The sequence below is a fragment of the Phacochoerus africanus genome, chromosome 15 (genome assembly GCF_016906955.1).
Source record: "Phacochoerus africanus isolate WHEZ1 chromosome 15, ROS_Pafr_v1, whole genome shotgun sequence".
Lineage (NCBI taxonomy): Eukaryota > Metazoa > Chordata > Mammalia > Artiodactyla > Suidae > Phacochoerus > Phacochoerus africanus.
Window position 1 is genome coordinate 11953446 of NC_062558.1, and position 14143 is coordinate 11967588.

Genomic DNA, 14143 nt, shown 5'->3' on the forward strand with positions numbered 1-14143 from the left:
ACTGGGGCTAACAATTCATTTTGGAAAGCAGCAGGAAATTGGGGTGAAGAGTTAGTTTGAGATGAGCTTGTAAAAGATCTTAAATGTCCTGCAGAGATGCCAGATAATAGGAAACTGAAAGATTTTTACAAAGGGAACTGATCAGAACCAAATAGATTTTCAGAAAATTATTTTGGGAACGAAATGTAAGGTAGCTTGAAGTCAAAAAGACTGGCTGGGATATTCTTGGTTTGACCTAGGTGTGAAGCATTAAGAGCCTGAGTTAGTGTAGGGCCTCTAGGATAAAAAGGATGAGTGTGAGAGATATGAGGGAGGAATTGATAGGATTTGGGCCCTCTTAAAACGTGGTACCCAGAGTTGAAGTCCGTGTTCCTGATGTGATCTAAGATGTCCAGTCTGTTATTTGGATGGGGACATTAGACCTCTGGTAAGTACAGCTTATATCACTTGCTGTACACAGGGAGCCATATAACCTGGTTTTTATTGCATTTATGACTAATTAAACCCCCAGAACTTTGAGGCATAATATACCACAGTCCTGGTCTCTTCTCCTTTGTACCTAAGTGTTTTGGGTTTGTTTATGCCTAGTGTAAAAGGCTTTTACAGAAAATTTAATAGTTCCAAACCTCTCACCTCCCATTTTCCCCTCCAGGCAACCACTTTTAAGTCTTAGCTGATTTCTTGGCATTTACTTCTGTGTCCATAAATAAGGTGCTTTCTAGATGTCTTGAATTTTCAGTTTGTGGCATTATGCATGGTCTTGCCTCTATGGAAGACACAGGTTTAGCAGCCTTTGGACTGGATGATGCACCTGCTAGATAATACTAAATAGTAAGGATGAAAGCCAGAGGGAGTCACTTAATCTGTTTCTTAAGATCCATGATATAATAATCTGTGTGAATGTAATTGTTTAAATGTATGTATTTTATTCTTGTCTGTCTTAGTTCATGGTGCCCCCATGCCCTTAGTTTCCAGAAGATCTGAAATGCCTTGTCCATTCCTGCTACCACTGGGGGGAATATTCTGGCCTTTATTATTTCTTATTTAGATTATTTCAGCCCTTTCTTAAAGGGCCTACTTTGTCTTACCTGCACCAAATAAATCCATCTTCTGCAGTGTCGACAGAGTGACTTGTTGAAAACATCAGAAGTACACAGCTGATTGTCATTCCCTGGCTTATATGCATTTTAACCTCCATGTTTTTATTCCCTCTGATTACTGTGGTGCTTTGTTTTTATTTTTATTCATTTTTATTTATTGTTTTTAATGGCTGCACCTGTGGCATATGGAAGTTATTGGACTAGAGGTCTAACTAGAGCTGCAGCTGCCAGCCTACAGCAACGCCAGATCCTAGCCACATCTGCGACCCACACAGCAGCTTGTGTCAACGACGACAGGTCCTTAACTCCCTGAAGGAGGCCAGAGATCAAACCGACATTCTCAAAGAGACAACATTGGGTTGCTAACCTGCTGAGCCACAAATAGAAATCTCCTGTTTCTATTTTTATTTTTTATTTTTAGCAGAAGTTAAATGTGTTTCTTTACTTTGTGTGTAATGATTTTTATTTTTTTTTCCATTATAGCTGGTTTACAGTATTCTGTCATTTTTCTTTTCTTTTTTTTTTTCCTTTGTCTTTTTGCCTTTTCGAGGGCCGCTTCCCACGGCATATGGAGGTTCCCAGGCTAGGGGTCGAATCGGAGCTGTAGTCACCGACCTACGCCAGAGCCAGAGCAACTCGGGATCCGAGCCGCGTCTGCAACCTGCACCACAGCTCACGGCAACGCTGGATCCTTAACCCACTGAGAAAGGCTAGGGACCGAACCCGCAACCTCATGATTCCTAGTCGGATTTGTTAACCACTGTGCCACGACGGGAACTCCATTCTGTCATTTTTCTACTGTATAGCGTGGTGACCCAGTTACACATACATGTATACATTCTTTTTTCTCACATTATCATGCTCCATCATAAGTGACCAGACATAATTCCCAGGGCTACACAGCAGGATCTCATTGCTAATCCATTCCAAAGGCAATAGTCTGCATCTGTTAACCCCAAGCACCCCATCCATCCCACTCCCTCCCCCTTGGCAACCACAAGTCTATTCTCCAAGTCCATGATTTTCTCTTTTGTGGAAAGGTTCATTTGTGCCTTATATTAGATTCCAGATATAAGTGATATCATATGGTGTTTGTCTTTCTCTTTCTTACTTCACTCAGTATGAGAGTTTCTAGTTCCATCCATGCTGCTGCAAATGGCATTATTTCGTTGTTTTTGTGGCTGAGTAGTATTCCATTGTGTATATGTACCACATCTTCCTAATCCAGTCATCTGTCGATGGACATTTGGGTTGTTTCCATGTCTCGGCTATTGTGAATAGTGCTGCAGTGAACATGCGGGTGCATGTGTCTTTTTCAAGGAAAGTTTTGTCTAGATAGTTGCCCAAGAGTAGGATTGCTGGGTCATATGGTAGTTCTATGTGTAGTTTTCTAAGGTGCCTCCATACTGTTCTCCATAGTGGTTGTACCAGATTATATTCCCACCAACAGTGCAGGAGGGTTCCCTTTTCTCCACACCCTCTCCAGCATTTGTTATTTGTGGACTCATTAATGATGGTCATTCTGACTGGTGTGAGATGGTATCTCGCTGTAGTTTTGATTTTCATTTCTCTAATATTCATTTTTTGAGCTTGTTGGCCATCTGTATATCTTCCTTGGAGAAATGTCTATTCAGGTCTTTTGCCCATTTTTCAGTTGGGTTGTTGGCTTTTTTGCTGTTGGGATGTATAAGTTGCTTGTATATTCTAGGGATTAAGCCCTTGTCAGTTGCATCATTTGAAACTATTTTCTCCCATTCTGCAAGTTGTCTTTTTGTTTTCTTTTTGGTTGTTTTTGTTTTTTTTGTAGAGCAGCTTTAGGCTTACAGAATAATTGAACAGAATGCATACAGAGTTCCCCTGTACTTCATTTCTCTCAGGTTGCCCTATTATTTATTATTAATACCTTGCATTGATTTGATACTTTTGTTATACTTGATGAACCAATAGTGCTACGTTATTATTAACCGAAGCCTGTAGTTTACATTACTGTCCCTCACAGTGTTGTACATTCTGTGGGTTTTACCAAATGCATAATGTCATGTGTCCACCATACAGTATTATATGGAATAGTTTCACTGCCCTAAAACTCTCCTGATCCTCCTTTCCTCTGCTTCATACTTCTGGCAACCACTGATCTATTTACTGTCCTTGTAGTTTTGACTTTTGCAGAATGTTACACAGTTGGAATCAGTATGTTGTGTAGCCTTTGCAGATTGGCTTCTGTTACTTGAAGAGTACACTTAAGGTTGTGCAATGTCTTTTTAATGGCTTGCTAGCTCTTTTCTTTTCAGCACATTCCATTGTGTGAGTGTACTACAGTTTGTTTATCCGTGGACCTATTAAAGGACCTCCCGGTTGCTTCCAGTTTTTGGCAATTGTGATGAACAAAGCTGTGATAAACATTTGTGTGAAGGTTTTTGTGTATACAAATTTTTCAACCCATTTGGGTAAATACATACTCAGGGGCACGATTGCTAGGTCATATGGTGAGAGTATGTTTAGATTTGTAAGAAACTGCCAAACTGTCTTCCAAAGTGGCTGCACCATTTTGCATTCCCACTAGCAGTGAATGAGAGTTCCTGTTGTTTCCACGTGCTTGCCAGCATTTGGTGTTGTCAGTGCTCTGGATTTTGGCTGTTCTGTTACATATGAAGTGATATCTCATTGCTGTAATTTGCAATTCCTGAATGACACATGATGCTGAGTATCTTCTCATTTTTTTTCTTTTTGCTTTTTTAAAACCACACCCGTGGCATATGGAGGTTCCCAGGCTAGGGGTCCAATCCGAGCTACAACTGCCGGCCTACGCCACAGCCACGCCAGATCTGAGCTGTGTCTATGACCTACCTCACAGCAACGCCAGATCCTTAACCCACTGAGTGAGACCAGGGATTGAACCACAACCGCGTAGTTCCTAGTTGGATTCATTTCTGCTGCGCCACAACAGGAACTCCCATTCTCATGTACTTATTTTTGCCTCCGATATGTTGTCTTTGATGAGGTATCTGTTCAGATCTTTTGTGCTATTCTTAATTGGGTTGTTTGGGTCTTTTATTGTGAAGATTTAAGAGGGTTTTTGGTTTTAATATTTGTAAGATACATATTTTTTTATCAGGCATGTGTTCTGTAAATATATTCTCCCAGTCTGCGGCATGTCTTTTTAGTATCTTTCTCAGAGCAGAACTTTCAAGTTTTAAAGTAGCCCAACTTAGCAACTTTTTCTTTCATGGTTTGCATTTTTGGTGTTGTATCTAAAAACTCATCTCAAAACCCAGAATCACCTAAATGGTCTCCTATGTTATCTTCTAGAAGCTTTTAAGTTTTGCATGTACGTTTAGTTGATGATCTACTTTGAGTTGTTTGTATTTGGGTTTTTTGATTGAACATCATGATTAGTATCATTAATTACAACAATAGCTACCATGTGTTGCCCACCTGCTGGAGCCTGGCCACTGTGCTGCTGTGTTTTCAAATTAAATCCTGAAAGTGGTTTTGAGAATAGGTAGTATTGTCTTCACTTTACAAAGTCGGAAAATACACACAGGCAGAGAAGAGATTCAAAGCTTCCTCTCTCTGGCTGACTCCAAAGTCATTGCTTTTTCTACCTTATTGGTAATTTTTAAGCTGTATCTTAGAAAACTACATGATCCTTACATGTTTTTTAGGAGCTGCTGTAGGGAATAATAGGGAACCCATGGGAGCAGGTTCCATCTCTGCTTCACCCAGAGCTATTGCTTTTCTCTCTTCTCTAAATTGAGGTTTTAAGTAAAACATTACTCGAAAGGAGCATTCTACCACTTTAAAAATGTTTGAAAGCCACAGGACATTGCTTCCCCAATCCACACTACCCCCTGCCTTCTTAGCTTAGTTAACCCTTACTCAGCAAGGTTATCAGCCCCTTAGGAAAGCGTCCCTAACTCCCTTGGTCAAGCTAATTAATTGCCTTCTCTGGGTAGCCTAGTATTTTCTACATGTTTCTTACCATGTGGTTTTGAAAAACCCTATTTCTGTTATGCCTTTATCCCCTGCTAGGTGGTAGGATTTCAGAGGACAGAGGCAGTGCAGTCATATTTTTGTAGTCTTGGGACCCACTTGCTCTGTGTATCTCAGAATCTGGCCTATGTAGTAGACCCTCAGTGAAAGGTTGGGAAATTAGATTGACCTCATCAGTGAGTGGTATGTGTGGTTTTGTCTCGTTTTAAATAAGAGCATTTGTTTGAAAATTGTAGTTGTTAATTCAGATTTGCAGATTATTTTAGAATTTCTCTAGATTGCTATTTAATGATTTAAATTCTAATAATTTTTGTTATGAAAAACAATCATAGACTTATAGAAAAGTTGAAAATCCAGTACAAAGAACACTTTCTCCCTGAAACATTTGAGTCAGTTGCAAAGGCGATGCCTTTGAGTACTAGAGTGTGTATTTCCTGCAAACAAGGACATTTTCTTCATCACCGCAGTACAGCCATCAAAATCAGGAATTTAGCACTGATACCCTATCACTGTCTAATCCTCAGACCTCATTCAAGTTTCAACAGCTGTTTCAATAACAACCCTACAGGACCCGGTTCAGAATCACTGTGGTGTTTAGTTGTCATGTCTCTTCAGTCTGGACACTTTTCTCTGTCTTTCCTTGACTTTGCTACCTTAATACTTTTAAAGATTTCAGGCAAGTCATTTTGTAGCATTTATCTTGATTTGGTTTAATCAGATGTTTCCTCCTAATTAGATTCAAGTTTGCATTTTTGACAGGAACATCACAGAAGTGATATGAGTTCTTCTCATACCTTGTTGGTTGGTGCGTAGTTTGTTGTCCTCACAGGACATTCTGATTAAGGCGATGTCTACCAGGCATCCCTTTTGTAGTTAGTTATTCTTTTCCACTTTGTAAATGAGAAATTTTCTGTTTTGAAATACTTTGACACTATGTAAATATCCTCTTATCAGACTTCCAGTTTCCTCATTCATTTGTATGAATGGATCAATGGTTTTACCTATTTGGTGGATTGTAATCTGTTCGTATTTTTTTTTTTTTTTTGATGTTCAAATTTCGCCCGCTTTTGACCAGTGGGGCCCTTTCACGCTCGTTTCTGTTTCTTTTTAAATGTCCTCATCATTCTTTGAGCAGTTTCTAGCTTTCTGTCATAATAAAATGTTTCGGGCTTATCTTGTACTTTCATCGCCCCAGACCTGGAATCAGCAGTTTCTTCAAGGAGCCCTGGTTTCTTTTCGTGGAGAGGGGTATTTAGAAATAAAGATCTGAGTGCTAAACGTGCTCAGGGATGTCAGCATGCTCCCAGACTCTCTCAGTGGACCAGGCTAGGAAATATATATGTATATGTGCATACATGTGTGCATACACATTTATGTAACACATTTGCATCTATTTATTTGTGTATATATATATCTATGTATATATTTAAAACTGATTCTTCAATAGTACCTTTAATTTCATCCAGCCCACGGAGTTCATTTTAGTTCTTTTCCATTTTCATAACTTTTTTCTCTGACAGTAAGAAACCTGGCTTGCATTCATCTTAATGCACACCCTTATTTGACCAGCTGCCCCCATGTGTAACCAATCTTGTAACTCCGCCATCACCTGCTTTCACAAGGAGATGCTCTTCTTACCCCATTTGGGTTCTGACAGACTTCTCTGAGAATATCTTGCACACACTCTGAAGTCTGGCTCCAACTAGTTACATAGTCTCTACGCTAAATATCGAGGTCTAGTGGGAGGAGTTTGAATAAAAAAGGTTAGGTTTAGATATAAAGTAATTTTTTTCTTGTAAGCTATTTTAGTAAAACAAATCAGACACAGCAAGGAAGAATAAAAATCACCATGACCTCAAAAATTAATGTCTTACTTTGCACTTAGTTTATTGTAAAATGTAATACAAACCAGTGTATACAATGTATATGTACATTTTGACATTAACAACATTAATCTTCAAGATTAACAACATTGGAAAGAGATCACCCTTGTACTCATAGCTCAGTTAAAAAATTACAGCATTTCCAATCCCTTTGAAACCCTTTGTGTGCCTCCTTCTGTTTGCATTCCTCTCCCACTTTTTTTTTTTTTTTGTCTTTTTGGCATTTCTTGGGCCGCTCCCTCAGCATATGGAGGTTCCCAGGCTATGGGTCGAATCGGAGCTGTAGCCACCAGCCTATGCCAGAGCCACAGCAACACGGGATCCAAGCCGCGTCTGCAACCTACACCACAACTCATGGCAACGCCGGATCCTTAACCCACTGAGCAAGGGCAGGGATCGAAGCCACAACCTCATGGTTCCTAGTCAGATTCGTTAACCACTGTGTCATGACAGGAACTCCGTCCTCTCCCACTTTCTGAGAGATAACCACTCTCCAGAATTTTGTGTGACTTATTTCATAATTGTTTTTTATTAATCTTTCCTTTATAGATTGCTGTTGTGGCTGTCATGTGCAAGCCCCACAGATGTCCACACATCAGTTTTACGGGAAATATATGTGTGTGAGTATGATGGTTTTGATCAGCTGTGTATGTGTCTTTATGGAACCAGTAAGTCCCCTAGAGCCTTGATTGATCAAATCAATGCATGCTGGTAATATTTAAAACTTTGACTTAATAGAGTCATAAGTTAGTTCTTTGAAACAAGCAGCCGTTAATAGGATATTTCTTTTCTTTTCTTTTTTTTTTTTTTGGTCTTTTTAGGGCAGTGCCCACGGCATATGTAGGTTCACAGGCCAGAGGTAGCCTATCAGAGCTGTAGCTTCTGGCCACAGCCACACCAGATACGAGCCAAGTCTGCGACCTACACCACAGCTCAGGGCAACACTCGATCCTTAACCCACTGAGCGAGGGCAGGGATTGAACCCGCATCCTTATGTATGCCGGTCAGATTTGTTTCTGCTGAGCCACAATGGGAACTCCTAATAATAGGGTATTTTTTTTTTGCTTTTGCTTTTTAGGGCTGCACCCTCGGCATGTGGAGGTTCCCAGGCTAGGGGTCTAATAGGAGCTAAAGCTGCTGACCTATACCACAGCCACAGCCACGCCAGATCCGAGCCATGTTGGTGACCTACACCACAGCTCATGGCAATGCTGGATCCTTAACCCACTGAGCGAGGCCAGGGATTGAACCCACGGCCTCACAGTTCCTAGTTGGATTCATTTCCACTGAGCCAGGATGGGAAGGGAACTCCTAATATTTCAATGCTATAAAAATGAAATATAAAGATTTTCTTTTGTTACAGTATACACTAAAAGATACATAGGTTGGACTGGGAGTTTGGAGTTGGTAGATGCAAACTATTACATTTAAAATGGATAAGCAATGAGATCCTACTGTATAGCACGGGAAACTATATTCAGTCTCTTGGGATAGATCATGATGGAAGATAATATAAGAAAGGGAATGTATATGTATGTATGACTTGATCACTTTCTGTGCAGTAGAAATAGGCACAGCATTGTAAACCAGTAGTACTCATAAAAAATTTTTTTAAAGCTGAGAATGTGAAAAAGTGTTTAAAAATAAATAAATTAAATGCATAGATCAAAAAAATATAGGTTACAAAACTCAAAGCAGTAGATTTTCTGTTAAACTTGATGAATGAAACATGGACATATGAGCTGCCTAAATTCCATATGTCAGAAGTTTAAAGTGAATTCGGATCAGAAAAGTGTCAAAATAAAAAGTAATCCTTGTAAATATTTTTTAATTTAGATAATTGGAAAAATTAGTATGTATGATTAATTTGTATGATTAAAAATTAACATGTATGATTCCAGATGAGAAGGTTGATCGGGAGAAAGATTTTCTTAAGGGTAATCACCATGGGTATTGATCCAAATTTAGGAAAACTTGAGCCCTGTTATTTGTCCCCAGAAGCTTATACTTGTAAAATAATAGTGACTTGGGAGTTTCCTGGTGGCCTAGCGGTTAAGGATTTGATGTTGTCACTGCTGTGGCATGGGTTCAGTCCCTGGCCTGGGACTTTCCACATGCTGTGAGCGTGGGCAAAAAATAAAATAAAAATTGGAGTTCCTGCTGTGGCACACCAGGATCAGCAGCATCTCTGGAGTGCTGAGATGCAGGTTCGATCCCCTGTGAGGCACAGTGGGTTAAGGATCCAGTGTTGCAGCAACTGCTACATAGGTCGCAAGAGCAGCTCAGATCTGATCCTTGGCCCAGGAACTCCATATGCCACAGGGCAGCCAAAAAATAAAATTACATACATAAATAAATAGTGACTGCAATATTCTGAAAATGGCTGAAATAGTGTACTATTGCAGATATTGCAAAGGTAGACTCTTCAGTTAGGATTTGAAAATGAAACTGGTTCAATCACAATTTTATGGAGACTGTAGATACTTGAACTAGACTGTTGAACTGAATTTCGTATCTGACATCTTCATCCTTTTGTTGCATTGGCAGATACTGCCCTGGTGGACCTGATTCAGATTTTGAGTATTCGACTCAGTCTTACACTGGATATGAGGTAAAGTAATGTGACACTGTCCTGAGGCATGCTACGTCCATGCTTGACCCATGGGGCGCTTTTACAAGTACTGGCTTTTAAAATTTTTGTATTTTTTAATTTTTTTCCTGATTACAAAAGTTATTCATTCACCAGAGTATTTGCTGAGTGTCTACATATATTGCTCTAGTCACTGGAGAAATACTTTCATAAGCCCTTACTGTTATTGCTATATGTCAAACACCGTACTCAGTGCTTTACAACTTTAAACCATATAGCGGCATTTTGAAGGGTGACGCTGTTATTCTCCCAGTTTGTGGATAAGGAAACTGAGGCCTAGAAGGCTTACACAGCTGGCCTGGAAACTCAATCCCTAATAAGTGATAGAGCTAGGCTTTGACTTCTGTGCTTCTCAGCAGTACATTGCCCTGCATACAGCCATGAAAAACAAGTCAGGACTCTGGTCTTGTGGAATTGTCATTCTAATCCTGGGGGTAAGACGGGTAAGGAAGCAAAGAAAGAAATAGCAGGCACTGGTAAATGCAAAGCAGGGAAGTAAAGTCAAGTAAGGTATAGTCCCGGGTACGTAAGGTGTATTTCAGCATTGGTGGCTTACGAAGGGATGGTCTGAGGAGGTGACATTTAAACAGCCCTCAGTGACAAGGAGGAGCCTTTCAAGAATATCAAGAAGGAGCGTTCCCAGCAGAGAGAATAGCTAGAGCATGGAGCCAGGGTGGGAGTGACGGTGGGTGCTCTGGAGCAGAGCATGTAAGGGGAGAATGAAACTGGGGAGACAGATGACACAGGGGTTGTAAGCACTGCAAAGAGTTGAGGTTTTGTTATAGGGGTCATGAGAGGCCATTGGGGTGTGAGGCAGGGGAGTGATACACCCAGTATAGGTTCTTCGAAGATCATTTATTTGATGGCTCTGGGGGGGCAGGATTGGAGAGGGGGCGAGAGTGAAGCAGGAGGCCAGTGAGAGGCCTTCGAAATATTCAGCCTCTTCAGAAGAGGCCAGCAGCCAGCAAGCCATGTGACTTTCTTTTCATATATGTGGTTTTTCATTTTCTTACCTGTTTTTTCATAGTTCACATTTTTAAAAAATAAAAAAAGGAATTTTTCAGTGAAAAGATTGCCTGTCATTGCTCTCCCCTAAGCACCCCTTTTCTGCTCCCAGCCCCCTGAACAATCAATATCATCCCTTTCCTGTTCAGCTCTTCAGAGATATTCTGTAGATAGAAAAGCACAAACATATTCTTTATCCTACCTTTTATGCCAAGGTAATCTGTCAAAACCAATCACCTTGCCTTTCCCACTTAACAGTGTATCTTAAAGAACTCTTTGTATCAGTGCATTGTTTCATGGCCATAGACTATTCCATTGTGTGATAGCATAAAGGCTTTTTGTTAAGCCATTACAACGATGTTGTATTTAATGACCTGGTTTAAAGGTTATTTTATCAAGTAACCCTGTTGAATATGTGTGCACATCTCTGTCTGTGAGCAGTAGAACCAGTTGGTGGCCCTGGGCATTCTACAGGGTTTACACAAAGATATAACTTACATGATCCAAGAAGATGCCTGCTGTTGAGACACTTAGGACAGCGGGAGTGCGGGCCTCCAGATGCTATGCAGGACCTTATTTTGAACCCTGACAAGACTGAGAAAGAAGAAAGCCCAAGAGAATTTTATTTTTAATACAACCCTTTTGAAACTACTTTTTATTTTTAATTCAGTGTAGGCATAACAGAATGTTTCTCTTTTTTCTTAGCCAACCTCCATGCGAGCTATCCGTGCCAGGTATGACCCTTATCTGCAGACGAGACACCGAATAGAACAGGTGAGGTTTTAAAAAGCATTTTAAAATTAGATTTTTATACTTAGATGGTATTATTGCTTGATTTGAGTTGAACCTGAAATAAGAACTAAAAGAGTCTTTCTCTCCTTTGTAGGTTTTTAATACCTATCTGAGGGAGGGGTACTATTTTGCAGTACCTCCCAAGGTCAAAAACACCACTTCCTTTAAAGCCTGTATTATTTTCTGTAAGCTTTTTATTCTCTGAAGTTCTTTCAATTTGTAGAAAGTTATTTATGGTATGAAATTTATGGAATGTGGATGTGTGGAAGGTCTTAGTAGGTGGGTGGATTAAATCTTAGTTTCCAAGAGGCAGGTGAGAATTGCTCTGACTGTTTTGTTGGGGAAAGAATAGGGAATTAACTGCATAGTGGGATGAGGGACACTTGGGAGTTTTGGAGTTTTTCTTTTCTTTCTTTCTTTCTTTTTTTTTTTGACTTTTTAGGGCCACATCTATGGCATATGGAAGTTCCCAGGCTAGGGGTTGAACTGGAGCTACAGCTGCTGGCCTGCACCACAGCCATAGCAACGCCAGATCTGAACTGTGTCTGTGACTTACACCATAGCTCATGGCAACACTAGATCCTTAACCCACTGAGCGAGGCCAGGGGTTGAAGTTGCATCCTCATGGATACTAGTCAGGTTCTTAACCCACTGAGACACAACGAGAACTTCCTGGAGTTTTCAGTATAACAATTGTGGTGGTGGTTACACAGTGCTAAGTAAGGATTTATAAAAACTCACTCACTTGTACACTTAAAGTTAGTAGGTTTTATTGTGTGTAATTATACCTCAGTATAACCGATTGAAAACAAGTACTGTGTAAATGGTCTTGCCTTGTTCAAGAAATCTGAACTTAATACAGATTTTCTTTTTCCCAACTTTATTTTAAACTTGTCTAGCTTAAAATAACGTGAGGACTGTCTGTAGTTTTTACAGTTTCTAGTAGGGCAACTAGAACATCTCAGAGGGAAAGTAGCACATACCATAGTCATAAGTTGCATCTGTGTTTAATTGGAATTATTAGTGAATACCATCCAGTTCTAATTTTCATGTCACTGTTCCCTAAGCATATGTGGGTCAGGATTGTCAGGTAGGAGACAACCAAACCTGGGAGGAGCCTACATAGATTCTAAACTGACCATTGTTCATTTTTGTTTTTAGCCATGATACTTAACTCATTTGAAATGTTTCAATAGAGTTCAGAAAGTTGATGTTTATCAGAAAGGAGCATGGTTTTGAAAGATTTAGAAACCAGCAGAGAGCAGTGATTCTTTTCTGAGCTGTAAAAGTACTGGGATCACCTGAGTGACTTTCCCAAAATGCATGCCAGTTCTTCACCTCTGGAGTTCTGATTAAGTCTGGTTTAAGATCCAGGCAAGGTATTTTGAAAAAACTACCAGGAAGATTGTTATGTATCCCTTGTAAACACTCATAGGTATAGAGTATTATTTTAATGTTGATAGCTTTGTACACATCCTTACAAATATATATTACGTGTGTATGCATATGCATGCATGTATGCTTATGAATGTGTAACAATTTACATATGTATAAGAATGTATGTATGTATAAGCTATTTACTATTTTCAGAAACAAATATAAAAAAAGGTAACTTTTTGCCTATATTAAATGTGGACATCCTCTTTACATTAGAGTTCATAATTTATAGTCTACCTGACCTAGTTTTTTCCAAGCCTAAGATATGGCAGGAAATTTAAATATTTGTTTTTAAAAATTAGAATCTGAGCTTATTGTAGTTGAAAAACTGAAAGATCTGTACCATTCTGTCCCCAAGTAGAGGAGACAACATATATCAGATTTTATCAGACTTTTCCTACTCCCCCCCCCCAAACAGGCTGAAGTGCCACCTGTGCCTAGAATCTTCACAATTGATTTAAAATTTTAACATTTTAGGGAGTTCCCTTTGTGGCACAGCAGAAATGAATCTGACTAGAATCTATGAGGATACGGGTTCCATCTCTGTCCTCGCTCAGTGGGTTAAGGATCTGGCCTTGCCATGAGCTGTGGTGAAGTTTGCAGTTGTGGCTCAGATCTGTTGTCACTGTGGCTGTGGTGTAGACTGGCAGCTGCAGCTCCAATTCTACCCCTAGCCCAGGAACTTCCATATGCCATAGGTGCGGCCCTAAAAAGCAAAAACAAAAAACAAAAAACAAAAAAAAACACCTTTTAACATTTTAATTTACAATTGCTTTCTCACTTTTTCTTTCTGACCTCGTGTTTGCTTTCATTTGCATCAAGTCCTGATTATGTTGCGTATAATAGTCTTCTTTGTCCCCAGTGCTGACCACAAAGTCTGGCATAAAATATATAATCAGTAAATATTTGTTTATTATGTATTATTATATTTGCTTTACCGCCCTCTAATTTATATTCTGTGTCTTTTTAAATTTTCACTTAACTTTGCAGGTATTGACATCAAACTTCCTATTCCTTACTTTTAATTCTTAATCTTCCTCATTTGAGCTATCATCATTTTTCTTTAATATCCTGGAGTCTTTTTTTTTTTTTTAATCCCATTGAATTCACTTAATATGTTTAATTACTTCTGTCTCTCTCTCTTCTTTTTTTTTTTTTTTTGGTCCGCCCCTGCAACATGCAGAAACTCTCAGGCCAGGGATATAACCCACACCACAGCAGTGACAACACGGGATACTTAACCTGTTGAGAAGCCGGAAAACTCCTAATTGCTTCTCAGTTTT

The 14143-nt window shown here is 39.5% G+C and overlaps 1 protein-coding gene across 1 annotated transcript in view; it reads left to right on the top strand.

The window, feature by feature from the left end:
- The window catches only part of ELP3 (elongator acetyltransferase complex subunit 3), a 106745-nt gene that overhangs the window by 9006 nt on the left and 83596 nt on the right, over positions 1-14143 (top strand). Inside the window, exons 4-6 of the mRNA XM_047760810.1 lie at positions 7526-7596; positions 9524-9587; positions 11337-11405. Coding sequence (XP_047616766.1) covers positions 7526-7596; positions 9524-9587; positions 11337-11405 — 204 coding nt within the window. The remainder of the gene's footprint in view (positions 1-7525; positions 7597-9523; positions 9588-11336; positions 11406-14143) is intronic.